At 42.6% G+C, this 15552-nt stretch overlaps 1 protein-coding gene across 3 annotated transcripts; it reads right to left on the reverse strand.

The window, feature by feature from the left end:
• Nucleotides 1–15216, reverse strand: LOC121329826 (protein salvador homolog 1-like). 3 transcript variants are annotated; one of them, XM_041275708.1, is made up of 7 exons: nucleotides 15003–15216; nucleotides 14750–14847; nucleotides 13216–13311; nucleotides 10122–10595; nucleotides 3726–3996; nucleotides 3300–3455; nucleotides 1–2317 (listed from the first exon to the last, which is right to left on the reverse strand). In XM_041275708.1, exons 2-7 carry the CDS (start codon nucleotides 14844–14846, stop codon nucleotides 2104–2106), a joined length of 1308 nt encoding a protein of 435 aa, XP_041131642.1. In that variant the 5' UTR covers nucleotide 14847; nucleotides 15003–15216; the 3' UTR covers nucleotides 1–2103. The 3 variants fall into 3 exon arrangements, with proteins under 3 accessions (XP_041131642.1, XP_041131641.1, XP_041131640.1); XM_041275707.1 differs by having other exon boundaries at nucleotides 14750–15216; XM_041275706.1 differs by lacking the exons at nucleotides 14750–14847; nucleotides 15003–15216 and adding an exon at nucleotides 13864–14406.
• Nucleotides 15217–15552: the final 336 nt, after the last annotated feature.

The following is a 15552-nucleotide window of genomic DNA, read 5'->3' on the forward strand; positions in this document are numbered from 1 at the left end:
TTTGAGTGATTCAAGTCTCTCATGTATTTATTTTCCCCATGTGCTTATATACTCGAGTCAGCTGCTGCAACAAGTATGTATTTAATCTGTAACTATTAAAATAGTAAATAGTGCCGAATGTAGAAATACTAAAAAGGTCTTCAAGACACTGAAAAAGACTTGCAGTCAAATTATTGGCTCCTCATCCCCCCACCACAAACAATGAGGGAATCTTAATACCTCAGGCACTCGTATCTGTGTAACCCACTGGTATGCTAGCTACCCAGCTCCTGGCCATTTGTAAATAAAGACAATCATTCCTCACACAAACCTTTTACAGGAAAACCGTTTTTTTGTTGTTGTTGTTTAATATAAAGTAAAGGGCACGGATTGCTGATATTGCAGGATTAACGTTTACACACACATGTATATTGCACTATAAAGAATAAATAAAAAGATCCTGGGAACACAACCAATTCCAACACACACCCACCCCCCCCCAATGATCTAGGAAAAAAAAAACAGTATGTAAATAATTACAGCAAAATATTCTCTGTACAAAATAAATCTGTCATTATAGGTAACAAAATAGAGCCCCCAGCATGAGTCCGTGATTCAGGGAGTGTGTATGGCTAGCTGGTCTTCTGACTTCATTCATGAATGTTTTCGTTATCCTTGGAGCTTTGTGGAGAGGCCTGACAGTGCAGGACATGACTGTTTGAACAGGGCGCTGCTAGTCTAATTTAGACATCTGCAAGCTCAACGTAATGACTCAAAGCTGAAACTTGATGTGGGATGATGAAACGCTGGAGCATGGCAGAGTAGCTTTGGGAGCCACACCGGTGTGGAACACCTTCCCAAGGACCAGTGCAGGCAGGGCCAGCTGATCTCCAGCAAATGCAGAAGACTGCTTCAGCACTGGCCCTGGGACCCACACAGACACACTGTTTGTAGCAATGCAACGGACAACTAGTTCATTAGATTGCATCGGACAATATGGTTCAGGGATGGCAACAAGACTCCTGTTGCACAGCAGTGTCACCCATTCCAGGTTTTTAAGTAATACCAGGAATGGATGAAACCGCTATGCAATGGGAGTCTTTTTTTCAAACCCTGTGGTTGAAACAAAGACCTGGACTAGAAGGGCTGAGGTTTCTTATCCCATGCCTTAGAAATCCTTTGGTTGTAAAATAACTCTTCTGCATCATGAAGGCAAGGAGGCAGTAAATAAGAGCACATCAAGTTCCACGCTGAAATACAATACAATCTGCAAGTGGATGTTAAACACCAGTCAAAGATGGTCTTAAAAAAAAAAAAAAAAACACTATCAATGGAAACTAAACAGGATTCTTTTTTTTTTTTTTTACTTGCAAATGTAGCCTTGGGGCTACCTGAGCTTTGAGAAAGTGGATAATTAAGCTCGTAGGAATGGCTTGCTGCTAAGCAACATTCATCAAGTGATTCCCACTGCAGAGCAAGGACCCACGGCACAGACAAGAATCAGCAAACATTGGTGTTCAACTGAAAACAAGCAATGGAGGCTGCTTAATTAAAACAGGTGAACTACAGGCAAGTAAACAAAACACTGTGGCATGTAACAGATAGAAATACAGGACATTTCAAATCGTAAAAACAAGGTGACAGACAGTCCAGGTGTTCAGAGTAAGAATCACTCCTTTAGACTAGACATGAATGCGTTCTCGTCCTGCTCTAGCTTAGTCATTATTAATACAGGCCGCACAGCCCATCATTTAAACAGGGAATTAAAAAAACAAACTTAAAACGTATTATTTGTATTATTTGTCTACAACCCTGCAGCCAATAAATAAATGATTATAAGATGCCCTCTTTCTTCCCACCGCGTTTGGTCACTTCAGTTCTCGGCGCACATCACCTCGAATGTGCAGTGGAATTGGGGTGGGATGGGCGGTGGGGGGTTGCTAATTGGGCTCGATCTAGCTGGACCCCTCCTCACCCCAAACCTCGTTACATCTCAGATCTAAAACCAAACAAACGGGCGGCAAGTTATTCAAAAGCGCATTGGTAAGTGTAGGAGGAAACACCCGAGTCCAAGCACCTGTGGAAGTGGGAGATTAAGCCCATGTCCTCCTCCTCCTCCTCCTCTCACATGTTTCCTGTGAAGTTCTTGCTGTGCTGCTGGGCGTACCACTGCTGCCTCTGCTTGCGCATCTCCAGCTCGCTGAGCAGGGCCTGCCTGTAGGCCTCGTAGGACTTGACGATGCGCTCCAGCTCCTTCATGAACAGCAGCTTCAGCATGCCCTGGTATGTGTCCAGATCCACCAGCTGAAACAGCTCCCACTTCAGGATGTGATCGTACCTGCAGCCCGGAAACAGCAATGCAAAAGCAGGATTATCAGGGGGGACACGGGACATGTCAAAAGCGGTTTGATCCATTCCTGGTTTAATAAGACATGTCTAAGCTTGTTAACTATAACCTAATGGCTCATTTAAAATAGATGGAATGGGTGAAACTGTTGTGCAATAGGAGTCTTATCAAGAGCAAAGTGTCTACAGCCATTGTGAAACACAACAGAAATCTTGGAACACCTTAAAAGGAACCAAGGTTTTAAATCACATTTTCAAATTAGAACTAATTGCATCTCCCCCTCCTCGCCCCTCCCTATGTTAATTGTTACACTATTTTGGGAAATGCAGATGTGTCAAATGCAATGCTGTAGATTTGCAGCCGCTTCCTGCTACCTAATCAACACTAGAGGTTCAAAATGCACTTGCAATCAGAGCATGTGACCTACAGCACATGCAACAGAATGCAGCTCTTCACATAGAGAGTTGTATTTGAAATAGCTACACAATCCTGATTCAGGATAAAAAAACAAAGAAGCGAAGTTTGCCACGAAGTTCTGCATGGTGCCACAGGGGTTAAAGGAGCTCTCTACATGTTGAACCGCAGGTCAGTACATAAATCAAGACATGAGCTATTTCAGTAGGGAGAACTGCGTCACTAAACATTAACCTCACACAGGCACACTATGGGTTGCAATTACAAGAAGTTTAACGCAAAATTAAATGGTCAATTATCAAGCAATTTCACGTTTAAAACATGGTTGGTGAAGTACATCAAAACGTGTTTAACTGTGGGTGTTTCACAAACACTAATTTGAAGAGTCATACTTACTGTATATGATACTGTATATTAATATTCTACCCTGCAGGAGTGTTCTCTTACTCCAGGCAGTTTGTGCTTTTTGGGAGGTGGTGGCGACGGTGTAAAGTTACACAATATATTTTTAACATTACACACATACACGCAGTGATTGTAGCTGTGATGCTGTACTCACTTGAGCGGCGCTCTGGCATAGACCTGCAGCCAGTCTGGGATCTCCGCGGTGTGGTAGGGGTTTGCCGGCACCAGAACAGGCTGACTGCGGTCTGCCTGCCGTGGCTGGTAAATGACAGGTGGTGGGAGAGGGGGAGGCTGGTCATAGCGAGGGACACTGCAGGAGAAAAAATAAAAAAATAAAAAAATTATATGTGATGCATTGGATCACCAACAGGGAAACTCAATAATCATGCATTTCAGTTCCAGTGCATAGGTTTGTCAGGTGTAGTTTTAAAATTTTGAAGAACTGGTGAATTCTGTGACAAGTGTTTCAACTTCAATGCACCCAAACGCATTTGTCCTGAAGCAAGTGGACCGATTCAGGACGGAGCATGTGTGTACAGCGATGCTGCTGTGATTGTGCGGTGCCCTGTGCAGACCGTACCTTGGTGCACAGGGGTGCCTGTACTGTGCCCTCTTGTTGATGTGGTCCACGTAGTAGACCCCAAACTCTGCAGACTCCACCTTCTCCCAGCCCGGCGGCAGGCCCTCTCTCTCCAGCGGGTGGCTCCAGTGGGTGGTGTTGGTGTTGTGGTCGATGTAGTACTTCCTGCCGCGGATCGTCCAGTCCACCGTCCAGCCAGGGGGCAGGGGCAGGTCATCTCCGCCCGGACTGGTCAGGTTCCCCAGAGACTTTGCCTGGATTCTTCCAATGACTGAGTTAAAATAAAAATAAAAAATACAAATAAAATAATAACAGGAGAACCAAATAAGTACCGGGATTAAGTACCGTTTCAGTAGGATCAGCTAATAGCTATAGAAAATATATAATAAATAAATTATATATGATATTATATTATACTATATACACAAACAAACACACACACACACACACACACTAGCTTTCAAGACCACACTATTTTCCTCAGGACAGAAAATTCCCATAGGTATGTCCTCGGGACAGGCCAGTGTGCATCAACATACTGTACTGGGAGAAACTGGATATTTCATTGATTGTAATGGTAAATGTTTGAGGCAGGGTTTGTTACCAGTAGCAGCGGACTACAGCAAACCAACCTAGTTTCTTGGTGTGCACTCTGCAACGCACTGTTCAGCAATCACTCTAGTCCTGAGGTCACAGAAGCACAGCGCAGAAACCAGACACAACTCTGGAACAGAGCTGGAAACGGAACAGGATCTCAAGCTGCAGGGAGCTCGGTACACAATTTCTCAGAAGAACATTTTTAAAAAGAGCAGCCAACTGTCTGGACTGCCGTCACCGTGCAGAGTGCTGAAAGTGCACTGCTAAACACCCACCTGAAGAAAATGAGTCATACATCTCTATGCCAAATTTCTAACTCGCGAGGGAGTGCTGCATTCCCTATGTCATGCAGGGAACACGCCCCCTGCAGACAAGGTGCAGCGCCCTTATGGTGTTAAAAATAGTGTTGACACATTTCAGAAAATTACTGCCTTTTAAAGCTGATGTTAAAAATATCAGCTTTGCTGGGGGCGTCCTGTAAACCTGTTGTCCTGTTGTTTTTATAAACCTTGGTGGTTCTTAGACCTGCCACTGTTTTTTATGTCACTAAAAATGAACAAACAAACAAACATTTATAAACAAACAAACAAAGACAAACATGTGCTCTCTGGTGTTGGATTTTACATGAACAGAAACAGTCTTGCATCATGATTAGCTAGATCTGCCTGAATCCTTGGTACAGCAAGAGCCCTCTACTTACCACTACTGAGTTCATCCGAGTAAACCCAGGTACATCAGACCTTATCCTTTTATTTGGCATCATAGGCCATCACAAGTGCTTTAATTATTAATTTTTTTAAACCACTGGACCACCAAGCCTCCATTATAACCACCAACTGATGCAAGCAGTAACGATGCAAGTCTCCGAAATCTAAACAAAAACCTGCAACTAATTAGGTAGCAAACACCCTTAAACCGTCTCGGGAGTTGGGAACAGTTTCAAAGACAGCAAGTCAAACACCAACGGCTCACACACAGACTAACAAAGGATGCACACTCTCAGACAGCTGCACGTGCACGCCAGGTTTCGAGCTACAGTACAGAGATCTACGTCGAGGGGCATTCGAGCAAAAGGGAAATTAAACAATTAAATAGAATTTGCATTTTGGATGCGTTAAAAAAAAAAAAAAAAAAAAAAAAGATAACTACCCTGCCACTATATACTGCGGTGCCTGCAATCACCTGCAGCTTGAACGCTGAAATCATTACAGCTCCTTATGAACCAGAACAAGGGGGGGTTGCTTTAGAAATGCCACAGTTTTGTCTGTAAACATCTGGCTTACTTGAAATATTTCAGATGCCACTAATCCATCAGTGATAAAAAAAAAGCAAGGAAACTGTTCTCCAGCAGCATGCTGTGATACAGGCTATATCCTGTTTCACAACTCAACTTCCTGCTTTAAAGAACACAATACTTCGCTTTCCCACAGCTCGCATTCTTGTGCATTAGACAGACTTCATGTGTTCTTCAAAAACCAATGCAGGGGGAAAAAAAAAAAAGAACCTACTGCTCGTATTAGAGCTCGGGGTGCAGCACCGAGATGATGTGAACCCCAAGGCTGGACTCGCAAACACAGCTTCACGTGAAACAAAGGTGGCTGCCGAGAGCGTGCCGTCAGCTACAGGATAGAGAGCATTTGCATATCTGAGGCTTTTTGGACAGGTGGTTTAACTCTGGATTATCAAAACACATGCTCACAGTTTAGCTGCCGATCTTGAAATCTTCCAAACTAACATTTTCCTAACTGGCTAGGTCCACCCCCACAATTAAAGGTCAGAAACATTGAAAATGGCATCTTCAGACATCGCGCTGGGGCTAATGAGTTACACAGCTTTCCTTTCGAACTCTCTGAAACACACTCGCACACACAGACATACTCAGAAAGACACACACACATACAGAGAGCCTGGAATGATTTTTTCTGTCACACTTGGGAAATACAGTAGATCATCAACATAAAAATGGAGGAAACAACTTTATTTGGACCACCCGAATTGGAATGATCCATACATAAGCTTTTCGTGTTGCACACTGCATGTTGTAAAACGCTGACCTCAGTTATAACCTCTGGGGTTGGACATGTATTGCATATATAGACCAGAGGGTCTAAGTAGGAAATAAAATCTTCTAAATGCTCCTGGCAGCTCTTAACATAAGGAACAATCCAATATGGGAAGGCTGATGCAATAGTCTCAGCATACAGATGTAGCAGCACAGACGTCATGCTAACTAACTGAAGCTCTTCACAGGCCAGAAAGACAGTGGATTCGAACAGCTGAACATTAAACCTTTTAGAAAATGAACAGCATCTGGTTTATAAAAAAAAAAAAAAAGATTAACTGCTGCTGAAAATGTACGCAAGCATTCAAGGCCAGGTTTCAGAGTAAATGGTGGGAAGCATGAAGTTTTTTTGTTTCCCAGGAGAGGAACACACTATTCCCTGCCAACAGATCGAATCAGTCCCAAAAAAATAAAGTAAATAACACCCTGTAAAAGCCACTCTATCCAGTACTAGATTTCGCGCTGTAGAAAGTTTACACAAAAATCCCGCACACAGAAACGGTCTGTTCAAGACAGCACAGCCCCTCTTAATTTCTCTTCTCCTGCTGCAGCAGCCTTATTTCTCATGTTGATTTAAGCACAGATTTAAAATGCAGGCGCACAGGTCGGGGGGTTAAGTCAGCACTCTTTGAAAAGGACGTGCAAGAGCCTTTAAAGCACTGCAGGGATGGAAATAAGACTCCTACTGCAAAGCAGTCTCAACCCTTTCCCTGTTTTACAATGAGCTTGAACAGCCACAGTGTACAGGTAACAAGTTCAGGGGTGCCTTAAACTAGTAAAACCAGGAATGGATCACAGTGCTATGCAACAGGAGTTTTATTTCCATCCTTGCCCTGTATAAAACCCTCAGAGCGCTGAAGCAGAATAAAGGCTTGCTGGAATGACAGCACCAGGACACTCGGGTATGTGAATGGAAGCTGCTGAATGGCTGGAATGTGGGAGGCAGCTCCACAGCAATTCGTCCTCCTCTGCATAAACACACATTCGCCTTGCCCTGGAAATATAGGCAGGGACACACTGCTGCTGCTGCCAATTTACTGCAGAACAGACTACGAAAAACAAATCAATCAATTGAGCTAATGTTAGATTACAAAATAACTACCAAACACACACACACACAACTGTCAGAAACACATTTTCTGTAGGAAATAAATAAATAAATAAATAAATTAATAAATACAATTATTTATTTTTTTGTGCCTTTGTTCCAACAGTAGGCCTTTACAAAACAAGACAGCAAAGATTTTCAAAGATTTAATTCTCTTTCCAAAATATTATCAACACAGACAGACACACCACCGTCACCAGCAAATGCGTTTAAGTTAGTGGGAAGTGTCTGGAGGGAGGCTGGGTGTTCATCTTGCTTATATGCTGTTTATTTCAACAACAGATTAGCGCTTAGATTAGATTAGACTTAATATTCATGGAATTATTATTTTTATTATTACAACCTCATCAAAACAAACAATCTCTAAAAACAACACTTCCAAACACTGTCTACCCAATAATGTACAGACTGCAACTATAAACCATCGACAGGACAGGAGGCCATATTCACAGTGTTAAGGGCGTTATACTGTAGTTGAATAACTCAAACACTTATAACAGCAGCAGGGTTTATAACATATCTTGTATACAAGGACATCCTGGAGGGCAACGCCAGCTGAGTTACAGCACAAGCTGGACGCTTTCTAGATTGCAACACAGCGGGTCAGCTGGAGGATGTAGCTTATGAGAATGAAATGCCAAAACGTGACAGGTCACAAGACCTCCCATTCCCACATATCACCAGTGTGGGGGTGGGTGGGGGAGAACAGAGCAGGGCAGGCTACCGAAACCGGGAAAGGAAGTGCTTACAAACCTCAGTAACTTTTTCGACAAAAAGTCTTCCCTTGTCAAAACGTTGTGTGTTAATTGCAAGGTTTATTTTTGAGTTTACAGCTATGCAGCGTTGCTCCACAACACTGGTGTGCACAATTAAGAGAAGCAAAGTACAAGAGGAAAGTGTCTCATTCTCTTAACGGAGATGAGTACACGTCCTGATACTGCTTTCTAGCTTTTGGGAATCATACATTAGACCTGAGCCACCATCAAAACGGAGCAAGAAAGGGCTTTGTGGGCAACTGAACGAATCTGGAGGCAAAAGCAGTGGCTTTACTGCAGTACTCACCAGACCAGCCTACAGACCTGTATACACGAAGTCATGGGCAAGTCCCTCCATGTGTCATAGCAGTGCACTGTACTGTAAACATAGAAACAGACTTCCTGCTTTTCTTAAGGAGGTTTTTACACAGAGATTCCTCCAACAACGTTTAACACCAGAGCAGCAGCCACACAAGACAGCATTGTGCTGTAATGAAGGACTCTGGAAACAATACTGAACGGGGGCACTGAAAACCTGACATTGTCACGCGACTATGGTATTTATTTTACACTGAGTAATGCATTTCACGGGCGTGACTCTCTCACAGGCTTCCCTAATCACGGAGTTCACTGCAATCTATTATTTCAGGGTGAGGCTGAGTGATGCAGCAGTACACTGCGCTGCTACACAATGCTTGTTGATGTGGTTCAGTTGTAACAGTAGTGCTGGTTATTCAGAGGTCACTCGAGCACTGCATAGTATACCAAGGCTCTACCGATCTCCACTGATGTCAGTCATTCCTGTATCGTTAGCAATCTCCTCATGTCAACAAAATATTACAAGAATTTTGCAAGCATGCATTAAAAAAAAAAATACAAAAGTCTGCAGACCGACATGCAGCTGGGCTGACGACAGTCTTCCATTGTTGTAAATCTGTAGCCAGTTTTCGGTGTCAAGAACTTCAGATGTAGTAAACTGCACCAGTTAAACTGAAATAGCACTGAATGATAGACAATTGCCTTTTCAGAATAACATGATTAAGGTCTGAAATTAGAATTAAAAAAATTGCCATTTCCTTTCCAGCCAGTGTACATTATAACACAACGCCCAAGTCAATTCAGAATGTGCAAATACTTCAAATTCAACACTTTAGATTAACCAGTGGATCCTGGTAGCTTGGGCTGAATGCTGTGGACAGCAGCTGCTTTTAAATCAAGACTTCATGTTAACTGCCTTACCCATCACCATGTCTAATGGGGCTGCCAATCACTCCGTAGAAGCACTGATAAGAGATTAAAAAAATAATACCCAAAATAGTGACCCGTTTCCACTCCTGTTTTGCGTTAAATGTCGCTGAGAGTTTGTTGCCACAATAAACTGATCTCATGTAACTCTTAAACTTTTCCAGAGAGTGGATTGAACTGCTGCCAGATCATTTGCAGGCTGAAACAAACTTTGCAGAAAGAAATGTTTTTGGTTTTATTGTTTTTTTCAATTTTCCCATCTGTTTGCTCTTTAGTAAGACTGACTGAAATGAGTTCCTTGACTTGGGGGAGCACTCAATCTCTGGTAAGTGACCACAGCTTCATTTCCACCTCCCCCCTCTCGTGCAGATACTCGGGTAAAGGTGCTCTGCTGCTCGTAAACATTACAGACCTCACCCATAACTCTTAAGAACACTCAACCACAGATTCTAAGTTAAACATACTGAAGTAAAGACTATACTAAATAATGCGACCTGATTGGCTCTTGTAATGCTGAAATTTGCATATTCCGATTACCCATAATAGTTACTGCTTTTTTTCATCATAACTTGAAAGATATATGCTATATACCGTACATAACAACCAAGCAGCAGCTTGGTGAAGCTTACCATGAGGGTGCCTTCCTTGCGCCGGCCCCCTTTGGAAGTGATCGTTACTGTGTTCGTAGTACCGATAGTCCTCGTGCACGCGGTCGGGTACGTTCCGCCGCCGCTGGCCCTCGTAGTACGGGTCCTGGGGGTAGTAATAGCGGCCGCCGCTGCTAGCGTCTCCGTTCTCCGCCACTGGGTTCACCTCGGGCAGGAAGGGCTGCGAGCTGCCGTACTCCCGGGGAATGTCAGCCAGGCTGCGTGAAATGTAGGCGGGCGCAGAGAGGCGGTTGCTCTCCCGCCGCGCAATCTCACGGGGCTGCCGCTGCACTGGTGGGCGTAGGAAACTCTGGTTCCGGGAAATGACGGCCTCGCTGCTGGGAACCACAGCCGGCACCGCTGCCACGGAATAACCCGCTGGTCCAGAGTCTGGCAAACAGACGTCTGCCCGTCTTGGAATGGTCGGCCCATGCCGAATGAACGAGGGCATCAAATCTGCAAGAGCAGAGAGGAAAACCAGATTACTGTCAATATCGTTATTCAAGTTATACAACATTAGGTGGAAATGGTGCAAGACAACATTTGCACAATTGAATTGTATGACAGGACAGTAACAGGGCTTTGCTGAAATTCATTACTGTGGGGATAGACCAATATAAGTAAATCATTTCTACATTTGTTTAAAGGTTGTGTATGTGGCTGTAAGCATTCATGTCTGTACTGCAAAAAAACTGAAATAACAAATTAAACCTATTGGTGGCACCAGACAACCAAATTGGAGGAGGAAAGGGGGGACGATATAAATGATAAATGATTCACTTTTCTACGTGCAAATGAAATATTTAAATGTTGCAGTGCTAACAGTACTGTGTTCTTTTCTTATACAAGAGAGCAGTGTCCTGCTCTCCCAGGGGAGAACACAAACAATGTTGTCTTAGTCACATGCATTACATTTGAAAACAGAGCACACAGTATCCTACTCTGCTGATCAGACCAGAGTGTGGAAGTAACCTCCAGTAAAAATTTACCTGGCTTTTACTGTCAATTGCAAGAACTGCACATCCACTTAAAATCCTAACAACCAATAGGACTTCCATTTACCAGAACAAAGGCACATTTAAAAAAATAAAATAAAACGCACACTAATACCATGCACAAGTGTTAAAATCAGCTTTTATCAATGTTATGGATGAGCATATATTCTGATCCCACTTCAGATAAAGAATCCTGAATGGTTTTAAAATGCTTTGACGATATTACTAAACCACATAACACCATACACAACACAATTACTAACCACACATCACCATACACAACACAATTACTAACCACCCAACACCATACACAACACAATTACTAACCACACAACACAATTACTAACTACACAACACCATTCATAACACAGTGCAGAGGAGGGGGAAGGGGGGGTACACTTTAGTTTTTCTTTTTAATGTCTTGAAAAATACTCCAACAACATCACCAGAGCAAACACTGGGACACTTCAGTGACACGCAGCTCTCAAAAGTTGTTGCAGGTGTCTAAACGTTACATGAAAAGGAACCCAGAAGCAGGACCATGCAGATTACTGTAGCACACTTTTTTTTTCTTCAACTTGTAATGAAATTACCCAACCAGGGATGGAAACAAGACTCCTATTGCAAAGCAGTGTCACCCACTCCAGACTTTACCAACAGCTTGATTAGCAACAGTGCATAGGTAACAAGCTGAGGTGTGTCTTATTAAACTCACAATAAAACCAGGAATGGATCAAAAAAACTGCTATGCAATGGGAGTCTTATTGACATCCCTGCCTATAATATAAAGCAGAACTGGAAACTTGCATTAGTCCTGCACCCAGTTATGATGGCATTTATCAGGGCATGAAGAAGTCTGAGTTTGCAGGGTTACTATTAGCTGTTCAAGCAGCTACAGACAGAGGAACACTTAGTTTAACAGGATTGCACCAACTTGGCACCTTACAACTAAAATATACTTCATTTGAGGCATGTTCAGATGGAATGGCTAATACATAGGTGCACTGAATAGCTGCAAAAAAAACCCAAAACAACAACAAATTGAAATAGGCAGAGCTAAACCCGAATTCCTGTTGGTTAATAGATAAATGACTTTCCAGTCAGCCTGTGTGTTTCAGCAGAACTTTACCCTAGGCTGTGAATTCTGCACAGTAATTAAACAGCCACTTGCATCCAGCTGATGAATAAACTAATGAAAGTGCATTTTCAGAGCCTCCTATTCTAACAGCGAGATCTAGGTGTTACTTACACCGCGTAATGTTGTATTATACACTGTTAAAAGAGTCTGATTCTTGATAACTTAAAAAAAAAGGCAAATTAGTGGTTGAAAAACATTTCATGAATACCAAAATAAGTGTTATTCCCGAATGCAGGGGGAATGCCATCCTGACTCTGGAATTACAACGTGCAGCCTGTCTCCGCGTGTTAATGACAGGATGCGCACAGGATGGACAGAGCAGCACACGCCACTCAAGGCGCAAGCTGCTAATCACCGCCCTCGCGTTTCTCGGTTTGTGTGTTTATGTATTTTGAATAATTTCAAGAATGGCCAGAAAAAAAAAAAAAAAAAAAAAATCACCTTCTGGTTTCAGTACCCGAGACACCGAGTGACAGCTGCCTATTTTCTCTAGATCGGTACTATGCACTGAACTGTATGGCTGGAGTACTCTATGGCGGGGTCTGGTGAGCGAGTCACACAGTCACTCCGTGGTAGGAAAGCAATTCTTTATGATTACTGTTTTGTAATCTGTATGACTTTTTAATATTATCTGCTCCTTCTAATGCACAGCAAAAAGAAAAAGAGAAAGCCCAATTTACCAATCGATATTGGTCACATTCTACAGGTCTCAACTTAATCATAACATTATCAATAATAACAATGACAATAATAATAATAATAATAATAATTACAATAATAATAACATATCCCACAGTATTTGTTTATGGATCTTAGTTGGAAAAGTTTAAGAAATCGTTTAGGGTTTTTTTTTGCTAGACTCGTAATCAGTAGTATAAAATAACAAGCCCCGCTTTGCGCAGACTTCAATAGCACAGCATTGGCACTGCACTGCCACACTTACTTCTCAGGAGCGGCGAGGTGTCCTTCTTCACATATTTTCCGGGCACCTCGGCTGGTTTCGACGCTTCGTTTTTACTCTTCTTTCGGGATAGCATACCTGAAGATGCGGGGGAGACATCAATGCAGTAAAAGAAATCACCCTCGCTTCAGAAAATCCACACCTCGAGAAGCGGAGCAGGGGTGGGCATTTTGTTTAAATGCAGTGTTATTAACAACACCGACCAAAACGGAGTAGCAGCTAAGAAGCACTGCGCTTTGACAAAAAACACACACTATAGTGAACGGTGCTGAACAGTTTGAATCGCCGCTGTTCTGCACTGTTTTGAGTTCACGGGTTGTTTTGTTGTATTCTTGTAGTGTAATGATTACACTAGAACTACAATGATCAATAGTGAACTCTACCGTCTCCACACAAACTTTCCTTTTCCTCCTCTCTCTCCCTCCCGGGATTTGTGGGCGCGGAGAACTCTGGGAATGCCCACGCACAGCTGGACGTCGTGACGCCACGTTAACCCTCTGGTGGCCAAGTTTTGGTTGCCACAGTAACCCAAGCCACACTCGGACGTTGGAAGAGGGTTTGACCGCAAACCTGCAAAGGTAAGCCTGCAATTCCCATTGACTGTAGAAAAGAAAGAAAAAAAATCCGTACCTCTCGGCGTCTTTGGGTAGGTGAAGTGTTTCTGTGGCGTTATGACGGCTTTTAAGACAACGCAAAATCTACTGGCTGCAGTGTGTTTGGGGGTTCCTGTTACCAGTGCGAATTGTAACGCCAGGAAGAAGCCCCAATAAGACTGCTGCCAGTAGTTTATCATCAGGGCTGAAGAAAGATAGTACTTCTGTTTTGTTGGCTGTTTATAGAAAGCACAATGGGGTTATTTTAAGAATGTGTTTTGTGCAGCTGCTGGCAGTAGCAGACCAAGCTGCATTGCTAGTGCCGGTATAAATCAAACTGGGACTGTGACATTCTAGAAATTTTCCTGACTAGTAGTAGTACAGTATAGTCATTTTAAGAACCGTGATGATTTATAAAAACACAAACATCGCTTGGAGTCCCCAAAACAGCCTCACAATACCACCAATTCAATCGGATCTCGCAGGAAAGAAAATCAATTCCCAGCAGCAGCTGCTGCGCCAGTGAGCGCAGAGTGGTCTAGCAGGCAGACACTGCACTAAGTCAGTTGGAACGGCGTGTACATTAAAACCACTTAACTTATTTAAGCCTGCTTTCCCTCCATGTAATAGGGTCATACGGCTCGAAATATACTAGTATGTATTTTGTACTGTCGTAAAAATTGAACATACTATACAAATTAATTAAAAGAAAACAGTTTTTCGTAGTTCTGTAAACAGTTCTACATCGGTGTAGACCATTGCACCGCACCCACAACTTCCTAGGAGTAGGAGGACATGGTGTAACAAACACACGTCATGAACAATAATAATAATAGTAATAATAATAATAATAATAGTAATAATAATATAATAATAATAATAATAATAATAATAATAATAATAATGTAAGTCCTGAAACTCACGTCGCAAAAGGGGTGGGTTTTCCTTCTTCCCTGATTTTCCATGCAGCATGGGTGGCACTGAAGCGTGTTCAATTGTACTCTTGTTTCTGGAAAGCATGCTTGAAGATGTAGGGGAGGCAATAATAATAATAATAATAATAATAATAATAATAATAATAATAAATAATAATAATAATAATTTAAACACCACCAGCAGCGTTGCTTCGTTTCAGAAAGAACAAAGCCACACAATATGGCAGGTGTACATCCTTACTGGTGAACCGCATTCCAACATGTTGACCGCCTCTTTATTCAAAGCCAGCCCAGGCTTACAGCAACTCTAACCCTTCAGAGCGCGCACCGCAATGGCATTGACTTAACAAGGCACACATAACAAAGACAGGTCTTTTCTTGAACCAGCAAAACCAGTTACTCAGCTTAGCAACTTGCCCAAAGAACGTCAGCTTTTCACTATGTGTTCAATGAGAAAGACTTCACCTACTCGCAGTGTCCCACCGCAGCTCTTGGTAGAGGCTGGGATGTTATTCAGTGTACTGTGTTTGCTAAGTTGCATAACTAACCTCATATTCAAATGTATGGAAATGCATATGTTTTGAAAAGTTACTCCACCTGACAGATCTCTATTAACATTATGGCTGACGGGTCACTCCTTCTGTACGGTTTTATTGGCATGTGTGACCTTGTGTTCAGCTTGGAACTGTGCGAAAAGAATCTGAATGCAAATGCTGCTGATATACAGTGACGGAGTGAAGAGAATCTGAATGCAGATGTTGCTGGTATACAGTGACAGTGAAGAGAATCTG

Source organism: Polyodon spathula, chromosome 17 (assembly GCF_017654505.1).
Source record: "Polyodon spathula isolate WHYD16114869_AA chromosome 17, ASM1765450v1, whole genome shotgun sequence".
NCBI lineage: Eukaryota > Metazoa > Chordata > Actinopteri > Acipenseriformes > Polyodontidae > Polyodon > Polyodon spathula.

Coding starts and splice junctions, on each gene's coding strand:
- LOC121329826 (XM_041275706.1), bottom strand. CDS start 14,026: ATGATAAACTACTGGCAGCAGTCTTATTGGGGCTTCTTCCTGGCGTTA. Junction 10,596..13,215: donor CACCTCGCCGCTCCTGAGAA/GTAAGTGTGGCA, acceptor CTGCTCTTGCAG/ATTTGATGCCCTCGTTCATT. Junction 3,456..3,725: donor AGGCACCCCTGTGCACCAAG/GTACGGTCTGCA, acceptor TTTCTCCTGCAG/TGTCCCTCGCTATGACCAGC.